The sequence below is a fragment of the Bos javanicus genome, chromosome 29 (assembly GCF_032452875.1).
Source record: "Bos javanicus breed banteng chromosome 29, ARS-OSU_banteng_1.0, whole genome shotgun sequence".
Taxonomy (NCBI): domain Eukaryota; kingdom Metazoa; phylum Chordata; class Mammalia; order Artiodactyla; family Bovidae; genus Bos; species Bos javanicus.
Genome location: NC_083896.1, coordinates 37645791 through 37665713, shown reverse-complemented (window position 1 = coordinate 37665713; position 19923 = coordinate 37645791). Strand labels below are relative to the sequence as shown.

Below are 19923 nucleotides of genomic sequence, written 5' to 3'. Positions count from 1 at the left end.
TTAGCAAATACATTTTATCCGGAAAGAGATAATAAAATAGCGTGCACTTTATTTAAAACCAACCAAGCGCCGATAAAAATATATATATATATCACTGCAGCTGTGATTCCATTTCAACCTCAACAGTAAGAACTGGGCATTGCTTCACTCTTCACATCGTGTGCAGGGCCTGGCAGAGGAAGCCACCCACCTCCACCAGAGCCTTGGAGGAAGAAATGAGTGGCCCCCACAGTGGGGCCATCTCAGCTGCAGGGCATGAGAAGGGGCCGTGTGGTGCATCTCTGTTGTCTGTGCTGTGCTCCTCCTGGGCTGCTGATCAGCGACTCCTCAGTGGCAATGACGGAGAGAGAGATGGAGAACCGCCTGGAGCTGTGCAGACAGGAAGATGAGTCCTCTTTCCTCCTTCGGGGTCTCTGAAACCCCCACGGGGGATCCCATCGCAGGGTTCTACTTGCAGGCACAAGCCTGCAAAGCAGTCATCTTTTGCTCTGGCTGAAGGGGAATCAAGAATCCGAGAGGAACCACTTTCCTCTTGACACAAAGCAGCCACAGGGCAGTTTCTTACATACAGTATGGCAGCAGCGGGCAAATGGAGGACCCCGCTGGCTCGGATTAAGGCACTTGTAACAGACTCAAGGTAGTTCCAGCCCCGGCCCCAGGTGGGAACTTCCTCACTTCTGTTTGCCCTCAGGCCCCATAGGCCCTGCCTCTCCCCAACCCCACCACCGGGCAATGAAAGGGACAGGAGCACGCCTTGAGGGACCGGGGTTTGGTTGGAGTACAGGGCTGGGAGGAGAAGACAAAGAAGGATGGAAGGAGGGGACTTGGCAAAGGGGGAGGTAGAGAAGGACAGGAGGGAAAGAGCACTGGAGGAAGGCAAGTCGTGGCTGAGTCATGGAGGCCACTGGCAGTGATGGGGGTGCTCGCTGAGAGCAGGTGCAGAAGCTGGCAGGAGCCCCCCGCCAACCACCTGCCCTGCTAAGACAGGCTGGGAGCAGAGAAAGAGTGGGGAGAACCAAGCCCAAACCAGAGAACCTCAGAGGACAGGGCCCCTAAGGACAAATCGGGGCATGGTTTTCCTCTCTCGGCTAAGGGGTCTGCAGAGAGAAAGGTCTGAAAGATTCAGAGACAGGGCAAGAAAGAGGCAGGGGGCTGGAAGGAGGGTTGTGCGACCCAGAAGCAGCTGGGCTCTTTGGTATGATGCAGGGGGTGGCGTCCGACGACCCTCTCACTCCTCCTCCACGTTCCGGGGCCCCTTGACCGCTCGCCTCTGCCGCCAGCGCAGCTCCTCCACCTGGCGTTCCAGACCCCGAACCTTGGCCTCCAGCTGGGCCCCCGAGGCGCGGGTGCCAGTGAGCCGGCTCAGCAGGGCGTAGAGGGTCAGCAAGGCCAGGAGAAGCAGCGCCCGGGTGGAGGGGTCGGGCACGGACCTCACCAGGGCCACAAAGGCAGCCAGGAAGAGGGCAAGCTTCAGGCCCCACAGGATCCGCCCCAGCAAGGCCAAGACCAAGCCGAGGAGCACTGACAGCAGCCAATAGGCAACCAGGGCACCTGCTCCCCACAGCAGGAAGGTCTGGACTTGGCCGGGGCTGAGCTTCAGGCCCTGGGTGAGGTGATCTCCTGGAAGGAGAGAGAGTCATAGAATCAGCCACCCTGGCATGGTGAAGGGAGTGGGGGGAGCTGTCAAGGACCAATAAAAAGGGGAAGAGCCAAACCCCCTTAGCCAAGGAAAAATCCTTTCCCCTCAGGTCATGGAGCTTAAATCCCAGCATCGGGTCCAGCTGACTGAGGGCAGACTCCTTCCCTTGGCTGAGTCCATTGCATCTGTGAAATGGGAGTGAGCCACTGTGGGTGCTGGTTAGAAAAGACGCTACGGCTTAGTGCGATGCCACAGTTAGTAGCCTGCTCTTAGGTTGCCTCTGGAGAGACCTGGGAGGAGTTAAACAGCTAGGGAAAAGTCTAGACTTTGAAAAGATAAACTCTCACAAACAGGAAGTGACACGTTAATCTCCAGCTGACCTAACCAGTTCTCTGCCACTCACCTTCCAGCCCCAAGGCGTTCAGCAACTGAGCAGCGATCCCAGACAGTGCGAAGAAGGCCACAGAAATGGCTGACGAGATGGCCCACATTATCTGCGCCAAGGTCTGTGGGAAGAGGAGGGCACAAGATGAGTCCATAATTAATGATGTTCTTCCTCTCTGAGCCTCACCACCACCAGCCAGGAACGCCTCCACCTGCTTCTCGTCCTGGCCGAGGGGTCCCTTCCACAGCCACCTTCCAGTGCATGGGGACAGGCCATTTCTCCTTCCTGAGCTGGAACCCATGACACTGGGGCCCTAATTCAACTGATGTGCTCAAATACTTTGGTGGTGGTAGTGGGTGAATGTGGATGTGTGGGAGAATCATCAAATCCCTGAAGCAGTCACCCTGTAAAATTTGGTGGGGGGGTCCTCCTAGCCTCCCAAGGATTGAAGGTCTGGGAAGCAGCATCCCTGACGGGCTAGGCTGTTTCAGTGACAATGAAGTCAATCGGCTCTTCTGTATTATGGATCTTATAAATGGTAAGATCTTTGTTTCAGGTATTCAATAAGACCTATCAAAAGTATATGGCAACATGCTTGGGATGCCACTGGGTAGAAGAGACAGCCCTGCCTTAAGGCCCTGAGTCATCCCCACTCCCGCCTCTCCAGGTAAAAGTATGGACTCAGGTCTTGATATTTGGCCAATTTAAGACTTAAGGTCAGATTTAGACCAAAGTCAGACACATCGTCACCAGTGACATAGGTTTACAAAGATGGCTCATTTCCCAGTCTTTCTGGCAAGAAAAGGCAGGGATAAGGGAAAGATGGGGGTGGAGCTAAACGCTCTGGGGTAGGAATGAAACAAAGGGGGTGCAAGAGGCAGGGGCTGTCTGGCTTCATTCCGTGGAACTGGGGGGCTATCTGCCCCACGGATTATGATACAGAGGATGTGGAGTCAAGACAGGTGGCCGTGAACAACGGCTCCTCTGTCCTTAACATGTGTGGTCACAGCAGGGAACATTCTCTTTACCTCGGAAACCAGGTGCATGGTTTCTGCCCCAATCGAGGCATCCAAGGTTCCCCGCACAGAGCTACCGATCTGGCTCAAGAGATCAACTGGGGCCTCCCTCTTCTGCTGGCCCGGCGTCACAAAGTCTCGATGTGACTGGGAAGACGCTGAGTGCAGGAGCAGGAGGGCCATGAGCACCATCAGGACAACTTTGAACAGATACTTGCCCCATGGCGAACCGCTGCCTAAGCCTGCCATGGCTGGATCTGTCAGGGTTGAGAAGCATGGTATGAGTGAGGGCCCGAACTGGCAGAGAAACCCACTGTCCTGAGTGCGACTTGCCCCAGCACCCTCCTCCACCCCTCCCTGTTAGTTGAAACGCAGAACTGAGACTTTCAGCCTCAGCTGGGTACGACCATCTGATTCACAGGTTCCTCTTTCAAGTTCTTTACTGTTTGCATATTAATAAACCAGTAAGTATACGTCAGCGCCTTAAGGTGGATGAGAAGATCTCTCTGAGGCTTACTCCAGTTCTAAAAACCTGAAGGCCTGCCTTTGTGTATTAGGTGCTTTGGGCATTAAAGAAAAAAAAAAAAAATATATATATATATATATATAAGACTATAAAGCTTTGTCCCCAAGGAAGTTATAATCTACTTTAGATAAAGCTAATACATATATTTTACAAACTTAAAAATTGCACTCAAATAGGATTACCACTGCGTAAAGATGTAAAGAAACATGCTTGGTTGGGTGCTCAAATACACAAGAACACACTGTACACAGGCCATCTGTTCTGCAGGAGTATCACGTGAGATGGTCCTTATCCTCCTCACCACTATGGGTAGAGAAGAGACTGAGACTTAGGACTTTGTCATCCACCCAAGGTCACTGGGGCTAAGGAGAAAGGCCAGGATTTGGACCTAAACTTCTGCTTCCAAATTACAGAAGTGAAGGTGGATCACAACTGTGGTTGCTCACTGGAAACATCTGGAAGCTTCACAAACTATTGATGCCTCTGCCCTAAAGACAGGAGGTTCTGATGTCACGGTGAGTATGGCCCCGGCTTAGACCTCCAAAAGCCCCCCAGAGGATTCCACTGTGCAAAGTCAAGATCCACTCACACTGAATGACCTCAACTCCCCAGCCCCCAACGGAGGCAAAGAGTTAAAGCACAACTTTTAAGGAACAATATTATTAATAATAAAAAATTAACCATGGGCCACCTATCTCATTTAATCCTCACTACAACCCATTAGGTAGGTACTGTTCTTATCCCCCATTTAACTGATGAAGAAACTGAGGAAGGATAAGTAGTAAGTAGGTGAGCCAGAATTTGAATTCAGGTATACCTGACATCAGGCTTCCCTGGTGGCTCAGCGGGAAAGAATCTGCCTGCAGTGCAGGAGACAAGGAGACACCGATTTGATCCCTAGGTTGGGAAGATCCCCTGGAGGCGGGCATGTCAACTCACTCCAGTATTCTTTCCGGGAGAATCCCATGGACAGAGCAGCATGGCGGGCTACAGTCCGTGGGGTCACAAAGAGTTGGACACTGAAGCAACTCAGCATGCATGCACGTGACATCAGCACCCTCACATATACCACCGTGCTGTATCCTCTCCAACTCAAATCTCACAAGTGATTGGAAAGTCACCCAAGAGATTATTCATGAGCTAAAATAGACTTGGCATCTACCAGTCCACTCCATGAATTACTGGTGATAATTCAGTTAACTGCTTTGTGTCTTATGCTCTGATCTCTTCTGTAATGTGATGCTGTAGGCAAGTTAAGACCCAACAAGTATCAACTCATTGAAGTACCAGTGGATTTAGCCAAGAAAAACGTTTTCAGTTCCAACTTCTATTTGCTACCGTGCTTGAGAAAAGTCAAACAGCACCGGCAAATTCCCTGTTCTCTTCCAGGCTCAGAAATGAACCTGCAGCTCCTGGGAGTGTCAGAGATTTAGACTTGAGGAGCAGAGGCTTAGCCAGGCCCCTGAGGCAGGAGCAGTCAGGTGTTTGAAGTTTTTGTAGCTACCAGGGCCCTCAGGTAGTCAGCCAGAAATCAAGAAGGAGGAGAAGATATTCTCGTTTTTGTTTAGTGGGAAGGAGGGTCCAAGAACCAGTTATAAAAATATCACATTTGGGGCACTTTCTGGCACAGAACAGTTGCTCTAAATCCCTCCTGAGACCTGTAGGATCAGGCAGGCTGCAAAACAGACAGTTCAGAGGGAACAACCTCAGGTTGGGAAGTCTTCTACTCTTCTTCTGGCACAAATCAAGAACCAGATGGTTCCTGCCTGCCCGTGGTCAGAGATGAGGAAAGCACAGGTCAGTTCCTGGTCTATCTGGGTCATGACTGCACTGGGGACGTAACGAGCAGGGATGCTATCTTGGGTTGGATTCTATATCCAAGGACCTCCACCCAGAGGGATCCGATGACTTCTCCTATCTTGAAGGTCAAGGTGACGTGAATTGCTCCCCACCCCCACCCCCAAATGGAAGTCTCCTGCGTTCTGTGCCAGCCTCAACCTTCAGGCAGCCATTTGCTTCAGTCCAGGGGAGTTGTGTGTGCTCAATCGCTCAGTCGGGTCTGACTCTTTGCAACCTCATGGACTGTAGCCCGCCAGGCTCCTCTGTCCATGGGATTCTCCAGGCAAGAATACTGGAGCGGGTTGCCATTTCCTCCTCCACAGGTTCTTCCTGACCCAGGGATCAGACCCAGAGCTCCTACATCTCCTGCATTGGCAGGTGTTTTCCTTACCACTGAGCCACCCGGAAATCTGAGGAAACTAGGGGGACCTTGAAATAAACTCTCCACAGTGAGGCTGGCATTGCCTGCCAGTCAACCTTCGGAAATGTACCAGCAACCAAATCTAACCCGATTCCGGAGTGAGCCCTTTGCAGATAAGAAAGCTACTCCCTTTCTTCAAAGGTTTCCCTGGTGGCTCAGATGGTAAAGAATCTGCGTGCAACGTAGGAGACCTGGGTTCGATCCCGGTTGGGAAGATTCCCCTGGAAAAGGGACTGGCTACCCACTCCAGTATTCTTGCCTGGAGAATCCCATGGACAGAGGAGTCTGGCAGGCTACAGTCCATAGGGTCACAAAGAGTTGGACACGACTAACACTTTTACTTTTCCCTTTCTCTTCAAATTGTTTTCTTTAACAGGATTCCTCCTCATTTCTCCTTCAGCAAGGGTCTAACCCATCGCCATGATACCTCCTCACTTCATCCCAACCAAATACTTTTGATAAAAAGAAGCCATGGGAGTCAGGGGCTGCAGCAGCCATGAGCTCTGAGAGGAAGGATGTCTTAAATGTCTCAGCAAATAGCAGGCACTCAACAACAACAAATTGTGTGCGTGTGTGTGTGTGTGTGTGTGTGTTGCTTGATAATTTACAAAGTGCTTGTTCTTTCACCATCACATTTAAGTCCACAACAATCTTATAAGATACTGCTATTTCTCCACATTTACTCAGAAAACTATGGCTTAGAGAGATCAAGTGTTGTTCAAGTTCACACAGCAGGACGGGGACCTAACTCCAGAACCCAGGGTCTAAACCTTGCCCTTTTGCTCCTTCCACATCCCACCCACCCTGCCTCATTAAGACATGGTTGCTGCCCTCAAGGAGCTTAAGGTTCTGCCCCAAATCAACCACCTCACAGACAGAGGGCACCCAGATTCCCACAAGGAGACCACCCACCAGATGATGACCCACCTGCTGGACTCACAGGTCATGGTTCTGCAGCAAAAAGCTGGGACTAGACCTGCCACTTTTGTTTAGGCAGCAGCAATATGGCTTGGGCAGGGACAGGCTGAACTGGGGAAACTGCTTCATTTAACTGTGGTAGTGAGAAGGAAATGGCAACCACCTCCAGTGTTCTTGCCTGGAGAATCCCAGGGATGGGGGAGCCTGGTGGGCTGCCGTCTATGGGGTCGCACAGAGTCGGACACGACTGAAGCGACTTAGCAGCAGCAGGAGCAGTGAGAAGACACTATATGTTTAGCTGTGGTTTGCTAAGAGGGTAGGGTAGGGCGGTCCCCAGGCTCCCTGCCAAGGCTCCTTCCTCCTGTCGCTTCCTCTCGCACTATAAATCACAACACAGCAGGAGGGGCAGCTGATTTTGTGCCTTCTGCGGGTCCTGATTTCCCCATCACTGTAGAAACTGCCCCCATGGAGAAGCAGTTCTCAATTGTGGTTGCCATGAAAAGGGCTTGAGCCTCCTCAATCTGGAGTGTCTGTCCCACCTGCACCCTCCAGCCCCCAGGGCTTCTTTACTCGGACTCTCCCCAGAGTCAGGTTCAGGCTTTTGTTTTCAGAGCTCCTTGGGGATTTCTGATGCATAACAGGACAACTGCCACAAATGATCAGCAGCACAGGGGAAAGTCTACTGTTCGGGCAAAGCCGCCCAAATTCAGCAGTGTACAAAGCACTCTAGACTTTCCTGTCCCAGGTTCAGTTCTGCCACACACTAGAAGCCACTACTGAACTCCCCTGGCAGTCTAGTGGTTAACACTCCATGCTTCCAGTGGAGGGGGTGTGGGCTCAATCCCTGACCAGGGAACTAAGATCCCACATGCACTGCAGCACGGCCAAAAAAAATAAAATTTAGAAGCCACTACCTTCTACCTTATTACTTAACTGTCTGAGTTTCAGTCTCCTCAAATCTAAAATGGGATCAAATGAGGTTAAGAGTTAATGCAAGTAGTTAACATGTTTCTACAAGAACTTTGTAAACTATAAACATCTATAGGAAAGTTGTAGCCCACAAATTGCCAATATACCACTCATTGCACTGTAGCATAATTTAGCAGTTTTTATGCCTGCCTTCCCCAAAAGACTTTGAGCACCTCCCCTTCACACTTGATAGCTAACCTTCCTTGGAATTCCCAGTGCCTAGCACAGAACAATGACTAATAAATGCTTGTTAAATGAGTGTCAAGAAGCCCAAGAAGCGGTGAGAATGACAACGGAGAGCCATGGAGAGGTACGGAGAGGACTATTTTAAAGTTGATCCAAATACGCAGCGGCCACTCGAAAAGCACAGCTGCGTGGAAAAGAAGCTCCTAAACCGGGTGAAGCTGCTACTCGGGAGTATGAAGTCAGCGTCCCGGCAGGTGGGGGCAGCCCCCGCTAAACCCCTAACAGCTGCTGCCCAGCAACTGTTTGGGGGCAGGGCGACGAGCAAAGGGGCAGCTTCCCATGCGCACGGCGCTTTCCCCAGGGCCCGGCCTTCCCGAGACAGGGTGTCAGTGGCATGCTTGTGCTATTTCGAACAGCGTGTCCCTTGCCAAGGCTGCTGAGTGACGTCGCCGGCAAGGGACGCGGCGCGGCCCAGGGGTTCGGGGTACCCCCAAACGGCTCGGAGCGAAGCCGCGGGAGGCCGAGTCGTAGGCGGGAGTTGGGGTCGAGGGGCTCAGCGTTGGCCTGGTCCCGCAAACCTGACAGCCGCGTGTCCTCGACCGGACCTTGGAGCAGCACCGCGAACTCTTCTCCCCGGAAACGCGCACCTCCCCTGTTACTTAGTAACGACGCCCCCTGTTGCATAGCAACGAGGATCCGGGTCCACTGTTAAGACTGCCCGCCGCGCGACTTCGGACCCCTCCCCACAGGCGCTCGTCCGGCCTCGCGGCCGCCGGGCTCACACCTGCAGCGGCCGCCGCCACCCAGTCCCGCGTGCAGCCCCCGAGTCCCGGTCTCAGCCTGCACTCACCGGGCTCTGGCCACCGCTGCTCTTCACGTGCGACTTCACTAAAACGCGGCACTACACCCGCGCCTCAACTCTGGGGCGTTGGTTTATCGTCTGCGCACGCGCAAGGCGGGACGTGCCCGGACCTGCGGGCCGCCCAAAAAGCCCAAAGTCCGGTGCTGGTCAGCGCATGCGCTCTACTCTCCGCTTGCGTATTTATCCCAGGCATTCCCACCGGCAGAATAATGGAGTCGGAAGTTCGAGCTGGAAACGGAAGTCTCTGGCAGGAAAGGGGAAAGTGACTATATCTGGACTATAGAGTGGGTAAACTTCATTTTTTAATTTGGAATGGAAGCTTATCTGCCTCTTAAAAAAACAAAAACAAAAACCCCTTGGCATTTCGGGCATTGTAGTTCTCCAGCTATGTGAGGCCTCCTGAGGCATTGTGGGAAATGTAGTTCTAAGAAAGAGGAGCCTGAGCGCACCTGGTCTTTTGAGAAAATTTTTCGCGCTTAAAAGACACAAAGGGGAAAGGGTGTTAGAGGAGCAGTAAGAGGCGCTCAACCGGGAAAATGCATCCTTTCCCTCTGAGATCATTTCCACTCCTTAACTCTGCAGATGGTTCCTAAATGTTCTCTCAGTTTTAGAGAGGGAAGGGCACTAACTTCCAGACCCATTTCAGTCAAAAAGGCAGCATTGTGAGGGAGAACGCCGCGGGATTTGGAATGAAGAGGTCTTTTGCCTGCTTTGTTATTCTGGCAGGTCACTTCATCTCTCTGGATGTCCTTATTTCAACTTTACTATTGTTTGAAAGAAAACTGTAGGCTTGAAATGGAGTCACTTATTGTAAGGACAAGTCCCTAATCCGGGAATTAATACCTGTCGTAGCTTAAATTTCAACGTCATTCAGAAATGTAGTCTTAACAAGTTAGGAATTTTTTGGTCAGCACCAATGAGGCCATCTGTCACACGGGGTCTCTGTTGTCCCCAAAGGAAACTGAAATAATCTGCCATATAGATCCCTTCCATTCCCCATAAAATATGTTACCTATGGCTGCAATGCGGGAGAACTGGGTTCGATCCCTGGGTTGGGAAGATCCCCCAGAGAATGGAAAGGCTACCCACTGTAGTACTCTGGCCTGGAAAATTCCATGGACTGTATAGTCCATGGGGATAGCAAAGAGTTGGACAGGACTACACGACTTTCCACTTTCATTTTCATGCCTAAAGTAATCTTTTCTTCTGTTTATGGATTTCATGTCCTGCGTTTGAAAACCTTTCCTTTACTATAGCTCTTTGGAGATATGGGATGCTGCCTAATTTATGAATCTTCTATAACTAATTAGATATTTGAAATGTATTTGGCTGAATTTTGTTTTTTAATTCTATAAAGTACTAAAAGTGTTCCAGTGAGAAAAAGGAAAAAGTTTTCTTTTTTTCTCTTGCCCTTTTCTGAGCACTTTTTTTACTTTGAATGTTCCTGTCTGTAGTCAGTGCATGCATGCAATGCAAAATTCGTTCAGTCCTTTTGGTTGGAACTCTTTGTGACCCTGTGGGTCATAGCCCTATGGGCTCCTCTGTCCATGGGATTTTCCAGGCAAGAATCCTGGAGTGGATTGCAATTTTCTCCTCCAGGGGAACTTCCTGACCCAGGGATAAAACCTGGGTCTCCTGCATGGCAGCCAGATTCTTTACCAACTGAGTCACCAGGGGAAGGCTCCAGGAAAGACAATGGACCCAACTAACAGGCTGCCTGACTCCAGTCTATATCTGTTTTTGAAACAGCGCAAGAGGAAAAAGAATATAAGATCCTTACACCTTTGTTCTTTGTCACTGACCCTTGACTCTGTGCCCTCACCTATATAATCCTCTGATTTCTGGAGGAAGGGAGGCCCAGTGCCTGAGGCAGGAGCCTGCTGTGTCTCCCTTCCTCCACCTGAGGATTGAAGCCACCTTTCTATTTCTTCCAAACCTTGTCTCCATATTTTATTTTGCTTCAGTGGGCAGAGAAAGCCAAGTTTTTTGGACTACATCAGAAGATCTTAACATACATCTTCACTTCTTAGCAGCTATGGAGATTCAAGGAAATAAGTGGAGTGAACTTTTTCTGATTAAGTAAGTGGAGTTTTTTGTTTTTTAAATTTAAGTTGCTGTCCAAATGCTTTTATGTAGGTAAGTTCCCCTTTGATGTTCCTGAAACAGTTCTGAAACTCAACACTCTAAAACAAAAATCTATTTTTCCCCTCCCTCCCTGAATCAGCTTTTTAATTCTGCCTTCCATAGCTCTGGGAGAAGGCAATGGCCTCCCACTCCAGTACTCTTGCCTGGAAAAATCCCATGGTTGGAGGAACCTGGTAGGCTGCAGTCCATGGGGTCACTGAGGATCAGACACGACTGAGCGACTTCACTTTCACTTTTCACTTTCATGCATTGGAGAAGGAAATGGCAACCCACTCCAGTGGTCTTGCCTGGAGAATCCCAGGGATGGGGGAGCCTCGTGGGCTGCTGTCTATGGGGCCGCACGGAGTCAGACACGACTGAAGTGACTTAGCAGCAGCTTCCATAGCTCTGAGAAACTACTCCCAAGAGGTAGGGGAGAGGCCAGTATATCTGTAACTTTGGTAAGTGGTGTGTGCAATCCAGCATACATCTTGGAAGAAGGTTACTGCTAGTCGAGAGGAACAGGTATCTCAATTCATTATTTTAATGCTTTTCTAAGTATGGGAAAATGCAAGAATTGGGGTTCACAAAAATGTTCCTATCATATCTAGCTATCTAGGGGTCTGTTTTGCCTGTTTTCTCAAAGCACAGTGGTTCACCCTGTTCTTCATCCTGAATTTCTTTCAGGGTGTATTGTAGGTCAGTGCTGAGGACTTACTCTAGATTTGTGAAACTGGATGGTGAGTGACATTCCTTGTTTTACAGTGCCACCTTGTGGTCCTAAATTTAACCAAGGTTTGGGAGGTATTTCATAACCAAATTGTCCCATGGTGCCAGGAAGGCTTATTCCTAGGTCAGGAGAGGATTCCCTTGATATGCCACTCAGTGCATTATTAATGTCCCTGTTAATAGTAGCGTAAAAGTATCTGAACCACTTGTCTCACTAGTCTGCTATGTTTCAGGAAATGATTCCCTTTTGTTGCCTCTTCCCATGTCTGCTGCTGCTGCTGCTAAGTCGCTTCAGTCGTGTCCGACTCTGTGCAACCCCATAGACGGCAGCCCATCAGGCTCCCCCGTCCCTGGGATTTTCCAGGCAAGAACACTGGAGTGGGTTGCCATTTCCGTTACACTATTGTTCACTCGCTAAGTGGTGTCTGATTCTTTGTGACCCCATGAACTGCAGCATGCCAGGCTTCTCTGTCCAGAGTTACATTATTACAATTATTTTAATTTTATATAGAACTATATATTTGGCCGGGGCTTCCCTGGTGGTTCAGTGGGAAATAATCTGCCTGCCAATGCAAGTGACTCAGGAGAGCCAGGTTCAATTCCTGGGTTGAGAATATCTCCTGGAGAAGGAAATGGCAACCCTCTCCAATATTCTTGCCTGGAGAATTCCATGGACAGAGGAGCCTGGCACACTGAGTCTATGGAGTCGAAAGGAGTCAGACACAACTTAGGGACTAAACAGCTGTATATTTGGTTGACTGTTTCAAGCTGCTTAGTCATCAAAATATTTGTCAGAATCTCAGTAGCACTTTGGGTAATGTGAAAAACAACAATCTTGTAGAGTAAGCAGAATACAGGTAGTACAGTTAGTAGTAAGGATTTTTTTAATTTATTTATTTGCCTGCACCGAGTCTTAGTTGTGGAGTGAGGGATCTTTAGTTTCGGCATACAAATTCTTAGTTGCAGCATGTGGGGTCTAGGTCCCCAACCAGAAACAGAACCCTGGCCCTCTGCATTGAAAGTGTGGAGTCTTAGCTACTGGACCATCAGGGAAGTCCCTTAAGTTAGCATTTAAACCAAGAACCTACATTGGATGTGAGCCCTGGTCACCTGACCCATCTGTTCCATACCAATTGCTATCTTTAAAGGTAATGATAAGTTGACGTTGTTCATAAGGCACTCTGCCCAATTTCCTAATGTTATTAAGCTCCTTATCTCTAGTATAATTTAATTGTTCCCACCATAAGGAAGCCTTTAAATTTAAATGACTATAGCCTGGTATTAACAATATAAATCCATCCCATAATTGAGGGACGGTCTCTCCCAGTAAGCAGGAGGTTATGATTTTTGACTAACATTTAGCTCATTGTTCTGATTGAGCTTGAGTGATTAACTTTTAAAGAAAAATTGTATTTATGGCCAGGGGCAGAGCTGGTATGATTGATTAGCCAAGTGAGGGAGTCCCATCTAGTAATATCAATAAGGACTTGAACAGAACTATATAACTTTTTTCTTCTAGAATAAATTTCCTAAGGGCCATCCAAGCAAGCCTTGGAGTGGAAAAAATTCACCAAGGTAAACCAAAAGTACTGAACATGGGTAATTGACCATAAATACAACAATTGGATTGATTTTTAAACTCTGCATAGGATTTGTGTATCCATGATAGAAACCAAGAAAACACTATAAATGATCACACAGGTCAGGCCCAGCATCTTGGAATAGCTGTTCACTTCTCATGTCATCTTCTTCTCATCCTGGTGTGGGTATTCTTTTAAGGTGATATTGAGGTCAGCAGTCCTATCTTTAGACCAGTCTGGAACAGGGGCCCTTTTTAAAGTGGGAGGAATGAATGCAGGAGTTAATTCTCTTTGGTTTCACTGCACATGAGCTAGTTAAGAATATGATAAAAATCCTTTCATCTAGGTTTGGAGACAGTTCTTTAAATGATGTCTTTTCCAGTTTGAAATCTCCTTGTTTCAGGTCATGGCACATCTGATCTTCATCCAAAGATAGATTACTAGGGTAAACATCAGAATCAATTTTAGACTGTCCTTTGAATAGTTCATTAAACCTTACAATAATGCAAATTGGTAAAAAGGAGTCATCTGGGAAGTAAGTCTTAGGCACTAAATACCAAAACTCAAAGACAACTAACAGCACTAGAACTTAATATCTACAAAGGTATATTACTGAAACATAATTTTTCTTTTGAAAACTATCCTTGTCGCTACAAAATATAGCCAGATTAAGACTAATTTGCTTGCAAAATGAGTCCAGTTTCAATAAACTTAACCTGATTATATATATAAGTATAACTGACCATATATGCTTAAAACTCAGAATTTTGGGGTTCCATCAAGATCATGGCAAATAGAAAGGGAAAAGTGGAAACAGTGACAGGTTTTATTTTGGGGGGCTCTAAAATCACTTCAGACAGTGACTGCAGCCATGAAATTAAAAGATGCTTTCTCCTTGGAAGAAAAGCTATGACCAACATAGACAGCATATTAAAAAGCAGAGACATCACTTTGCCAACAAAGGCCCATATAGTCAAAGCTATGGTTTTTCCAGTAGTCATGTACAGATTTGAGAGTTGGACCACAAAGAAGGCTGAGTGCCAAAGAATTGATGCTTTTGAACTGTGGTGCTGGAGAAGACTCTTCAGAGTCCCTTGGACTGCAAGGAGGTCAAACCAGTCAGTCCTAAAGGAAATCAGTCCTGAATAGTCATTGGAAGGACTGATGCTGAAGCTGAAACTCCAGTACTTTGACCACCAGATGCTAAGAGCTGACTCATTGGAAAAGACCCAGATACTGGGAAAAATTGAAGGCAAAAGGAGAAGCGGGTAGGAGACGATGAGATGGTTAAATAGCATCACGGACTCAGTGGACATGAGTTTGAGCAAACTCGAGGAGATAGTAAAGAACAGGGGAGCCTGGTGTGCCTCAGTCCATGGGGTCACAAAGAGTCAAACATGACTTAGCTACTGAACAACAACAAACGCTCTTTTAAATTGGTTTTGCTAGAACTTTTCATAAGGATTCTCAGGTTTGAACTATAAAAGGTTTCTCAAGGCCAGGAAAGTCATGCTAAGAACTGGCCATCAGATTCTGTTTGAGATACCTATAAATTTGGGTGAATAACTCTCTTCTTGAGGATCCAAAATGTCTTGAGGTTCTTGAACCTGCTGGGAAATGGCTTGAATTATTCATCTGATAAGGTTACAAGGTACCAGACTATTTTTTTCAAGAAGTTAATGGCTCCATAAAGTCAGTCTTAGTTCCTTAATGCTGTCTTGTCTTATCTGAGTCTATGCACATCTCTCAATTATAACATTCCAATCAAAGCCTTGAGAGTATAACCAATGTTTCCAATTGTGTGCTGTTGTAAGGAGAATAGGTTCTTACTGAATTTATGCAAATAACAGTATTGCCATGAAAATAAGAATACTCACTAAGAGTTTCCAAATTCTGGAGGGATCAAGTAGAGAGAAAAGATAAATGTTTCAGTTCTGCTTACAAAGATATAATTCATCAGATTGCTGTAAATCACAGTTAGCTTAAGGGGAAGGGTTTCTTTACATCTGGAAAGCAAAGATTAAAATTCAGTAATATTTCAGACAAAAAGCCACACTTGTTAATCTTGATACTTCATAGGTTTGATGCCATCAAGTTTTCCATTAGAATTCTTTTAATTTTTTACCCAGTTCAGCAATATAATCTAAACATTTTCAGAAACCTGTACTTATCAGAAAGCCCTTTCTATGAGTCTTCTTGAAAATGAAGCATTTTTATGAAGCATCAGAGCAAAATAATAATTGTCTATAAATGACAAAAGATTTTAAAGGGCATGGCTAAAGACCTGATTACAATGTAGTTGTCAAAAAAATTTAGTTATTTTTGTGACATAGAATATTAATAACTAGAATTATGACTGATAACATTTTATCAGGACACAGTCAGATTTTAGGCATTTCATATAATTTCCAGAACATTTATGTTAATAACAATTACCCATAGTGGAGAAGGAAATGGCAGTGCACTCCAGTATTCTTGCCTGAAGAATTCCGTGGACAGAGGAGCCTGGCAGGCTACATACAGTCCATGGGGTCCCAAAGAGTCAGACATGACTGAGCAACTAACACAACATACACTATAACCTAAGAAAGTTGACAGTGCTTCCCCTGTAATTTAATATACCAAATAAGCATAATTAACTTATCATCTTTCTTTGAGATGTTTTGGTATCCTCTGAAGTATCCCCAGGTTAGCTAGAGGTCAAAAGAACTTCATTTTAAAATTGGTTTGAGGAAGCTTGTCAAAGATATCAAAAATTTTAGAGACTTCCCTGGTGGTTCAGTGGTTAGGAATCCACATCTCAATTTGGGGGACATGGGTTCAGTCCCATGTCAGTTCCACATGCCGAGGGGCAACTAAGCCCATGTGACACAACTACTGAAACCCATGCACCTGGAGCCCACGCTCCACAATAAGAGAAGCTGCCACAATGAGAGGCCTGGGCACCGCAACCAGAGTGTGGCTGCTACTCACCGCAGCGAGAGAAAGTCCACAGGGAGTAGTGAGGACTCAGTGCAGCCAAAAAATAAATAAGTAAATAAATAAGTAATTTTTTAAAAAGGAAAAAAAATTAAACACTTGGTCAAATAGGATCATAGGTCACTATGAAACAATATTTATTTGACTAAGTGACAATTGTTCAGTCGCTAAGTCACGTTCAACTCTGCGACCCCATGGACTGCAGCACGCCAGCCTTCCCGGTCCTTCACTATCTCCCAGAGCTTGCTCCAACTCATGTCCATTGAGTCAGTGATGCCATCCAACCATTTTCATCCTCTGTCACTCCCTTCTCCTCCTGCCCTCAATCAAGTGACAAAAGAATATTTCAGAGGCAAATACAAAAGTTTACAACAGGTTGTTTAAAAGGTAAAGAAACTTGACAATCTGCCATCAAAAGCAGATCAGTATTCCAAGAAAACTTTGTCCCTCTTAACAGAGAGAGAAAAACAAATTCTAATTTTGTACCAGCATATTTTTAATAGTAAAACTCAACCAATTAAGTTAATTCTGATCTTAGCCAGTCCTGCTCACATACAAAACCCTTTTCCTAGAATTTCTTTTCCATAACCTTCTGTAACTTTCTTGTTTTACCTTCAGATTTTGTCCTGTGCTGTCCCTTTTCTCTCTCTGTCTTTAACCTTTTTTAGGACAAAATTATTTCCTTTTCCCTTAACAAAATTCACTTCCTTTCTTTATACTTTATTTTTCCTTTGCATACAAATATATATTTTCCTTATTAATTTTTAAAAGTTTGAGTTATATGTTTTAATTATAATCTTAAACCATTAAAACCTAAGAAGTAAGCAATTATGAACTAAACTAGCATTCTGTAGAATGACAAACTTATTAGCTATAATTTCTAAAATCATGTACTTTCTTATAGAAAATGTCTCATATTAACTAATAGTCCTAAATATCATTAGTTTCTCTGTAAAAGAATCTTTATATTAATTTGAAGTATATTATTTTATTTGTAAATGACCTGCTGCTGCTAAGTTGCTTCAGTCATGTCCGACTCTGTGCGACCCCATAGACGGCAGCTCACCAGGCTCCGTTGTCCCTGGGATTCTCCAGGCAAAAACACTGGAGTGGGTTGCCATTTCCTTCTCCAATGCATGAAAGTGAAAAGTGAAAGTGAAGTCGCTCTGTCATGTCCGACTCTTAGCGACCCCATGGACTGCAGCCTACCAGGCTCCTCCGTCCATGGGATTTTCCAGGCAAGAGTACTGGAGCAGGGTGCCATTGCCTTCTCCAGTAAATGACCTAGATATTCAATAAACTTCTATCATTTAACTTAACTTAGCAAAACTCCAAAGTTTCAAATTACCAAAAGTCTGCAGAAACTATTTTTAAGTAAACATACTGTAAAACATAATTATTCCTAGCTCAGTCAGTAAAGAATCTGCCTGCAATACAGGAGACCCGGGTTCAATTCCTGGGTCGAGAAGATCCCCTGGAGAAGGAAATGGCAACCCACTCCAGTGTTATTGCCCAGAGAATCCCATGGACAGAGGAGCCTGGCAGGCTACAGTCCATGGGGTCGCAAGAATCCGACACGACTTAGCAACTAGAGAGAATCTCTTCTCTGACTGCTAGCCTTGTTCCTCTCCTTCAGTGGCAGTTCCTCTTTCCATATTCTAACGTGATCATTCTTCAAATTTAGTGCTTGGTCTTGTTTGTTCATTCCTAAAGAGTTTGCCTAAAAACTCTTATCTCATTTATACTTAATTTACTTGTAAAAATCTCACTATAGCAAGTTATTTTTCTTGCTGACAGATTTTGTAAGAGATAATCAGATCTTATTTAATTATCTGATTTTATTATATTATTTGATTCTCTGATTACAGAGAATCAGATCTCTTTTAACAACCCTACATACAATAAAAGGATTATGTCATCTCAATATTATTCAAATCAAAAGGCTTAAACTTGTTTACCACCAGATATTACTGTAATACTGAATATTTCCCAGATTCATGTGAACCTGAAATCCATTTGGGTTAGTTTCTTTTATATTTCTGAGCATTTATATACGTGCTCAATTTCATTTAAGCCAATTATATAGAGCTCCTTTACAAATTAATTTTGGCGTTACTACCCAGAGGTAGAAATATATCTATAACATATACACAGACATATAGACATACACAGCAAGAGATCCCATAGCTTCACTGAAAAGCTTAGTCATTAAAAAATAAAATAAAAACTAAAAACTTAGTCATTAATCAGTTATGACAATATAAAACTCATTTGTTTGTAAGTAAGTAAACAGAATAAGTTAAATTTACTTGCTTGCGTTTAAAAAGGCCTCTTTTCTGTTTTTTCCCCTCTGTCTCAGAAATTGGAGTTGATGTATGTAAGAGTTCCTGAGAGTCGTGGTAGAACATCTTATATCTCAAGGCACAAGGAGAGAAATGCAAGCTCCTCCTAGAAGGACTTTTGTTCCCCTAGGTTCAGAATTTTGAAAAGATGTTTTATCAAACCAATTTCTTTAACTATGCAAAAACCAGTTTTGGAATGTGAAACAACCCCATCTTGGCCATTTCAGGGTGGGGTTTCCTTGAGTTCCCAATTAAATAAATACTTATGGAAGTATTTGTTGGCTCCTCTTTTCTTCTTTTTGGGAAACTCTATTCCCTGTTTCTCAGATGACCATTATATCTACCACTGTGGGCAGGAATCCCTCAGAAGAAATGGAGTAGCCATTATGGTCAACAAGAGTTTGAAATGCAGTACTTGAATGCAATCTCAAAAATGACAGAATGATCTCTGTTCGTTTCCAAGGCAAACCATTCAATATCACAGTAATCCAAGTCTATGCCCCAACCAGTAACACTGAAGAAGCTGAAGTTGAACGGTTCTATGAAGACTTACAAGACCTTTTAGAACTAACACCCAAAAAAGATGTCCTTTTCACTATAGGGGACTGGAATGCAAAAGTAGGAAGTCAAGAAACACCTGGAGTAACAGGCAAATTTGGCCTTGGAATACGGAATGAAGTAGGACAAAGACTAATAGACTTTTGCCAAGAAAATGCACTGGTCATAACAAACACTCTCTTCCAACAACATAAGAGAAGACTCTACACATGGACATCACCAGATGGTCAACACCAAAATCAGATGGATTATATTCTTTGCAGCCAAAGATGGAGAAGCTCTATATAGTCAACAAAAACAAGACCAGGAGCTGGCTGTGGCTCAGATCATGAACTCCTTATTACCAAATTCAGACTTTAATTGAAGAAAGTAGGGAAAACCACTAGACCATTCAGGTATGACCTAAATCAAATCCCTTATGATTATACAGTGGAAGTGAGAAATAGATTTAAGGGACTAGATCTGATAGATAGAGTGCCTGATGAACTATGGAATGAGGTTTGTGACATTGTACAGGAGACAGGGATCAAGACCATCCCCAAGGAAAAGAAATGCAAAAAAGCAAAATGGCTGTCTGAAGAGGTCTTACAAATAGCTGTGAAAAGAAGACAAGCAAAAAGCAAAGGAGAAAAGGAAAGATATAAGCCTCTGAATGCAGAGTTCCAAAGAATAGCAAGAAGAGATAAGAAAGCCTTCCTCAGTAATCAATGCAAAGAAATAGAGGAAAACAACAGAATGGGAAAGACCAGAGATCTCTTCAAGAAAATTAGAGATACCAAGGGAACATTTCATGCAAAGATGGGCTCAATAAAGGACAGAAATGATATGGACCTAACAGAAGCAGAAGATA

At 45.3% G+C, this 19923-nt stretch overlaps 1 protein-coding gene and 1 long non-coding RNA gene across 2 annotated transcripts; one reads left to right on the top strand and one right to left on the bottom strand.

Moving 5' to 3' along the window:
• Positions 1 to 25: 25 nt before the first annotated feature.
• Positions 26 to 8838, bottom strand: TMEM109 (transmembrane protein 109). The gene is made up of 4 exons (XM_061406515.1): positions 8750 to 8838; positions 3053 to 3297; positions 2043 to 2145; positions 26 to 1620 (listed from the first exon to the last, which is right to left on the bottom strand). The coding sequence occupies exons 2-4, from the start codon at positions 3287 to 3289 to the stop codon at positions 1229 to 1231; spliced, it is 732 nt and encodes a 243-aa protein (XP_061262499.1). The 5' UTR covers positions 3290 to 3297; positions 8750 to 8838; the 3' UTR covers positions 26 to 1228.
• Positions 8839 to 8959: 121 nt separating this feature from the next.
• Positions 8960 to 18789, top strand: LOC133241258 (uncharacterized). Its single transcript, XR_009734571.1, has 4 exons — positions 8960 to 9045; positions 10795 to 10840; positions 11573 to 11625; positions 18533 to 18789. It is a non-coding gene; the product is annotated as an uncharacterized LOC133241258 (long non-coding RNA).
• Positions 18790 to 19923: the final 1134 nt, after the last annotated feature.

Bases quoted from the DNA above. Each gene is read 5' to 3' on its own strand.
- TMEM109 (XM_061406515.1), bottom strand. From the start codon at position 3,289: ATGGCAGGCTTAGGCAGCGGTTCGCCATGGGGCAAGTATCTGTTCAAA. The intron at 2,146-3,052 runs GTAAAGAGAATG...CTCTTCCCACAG, and splicing joins CCATGCACCTGGTTTCCGAG to ACCTTGGCGCAGATAATGTG. The intron at 1,621-2,042 runs GTGAGTGGCAGA...CTCTCCTTCCAG, and splicing joins GAACGCCTTGGGGCTGGAAG to GAGATCACCTCACCCAGGGC.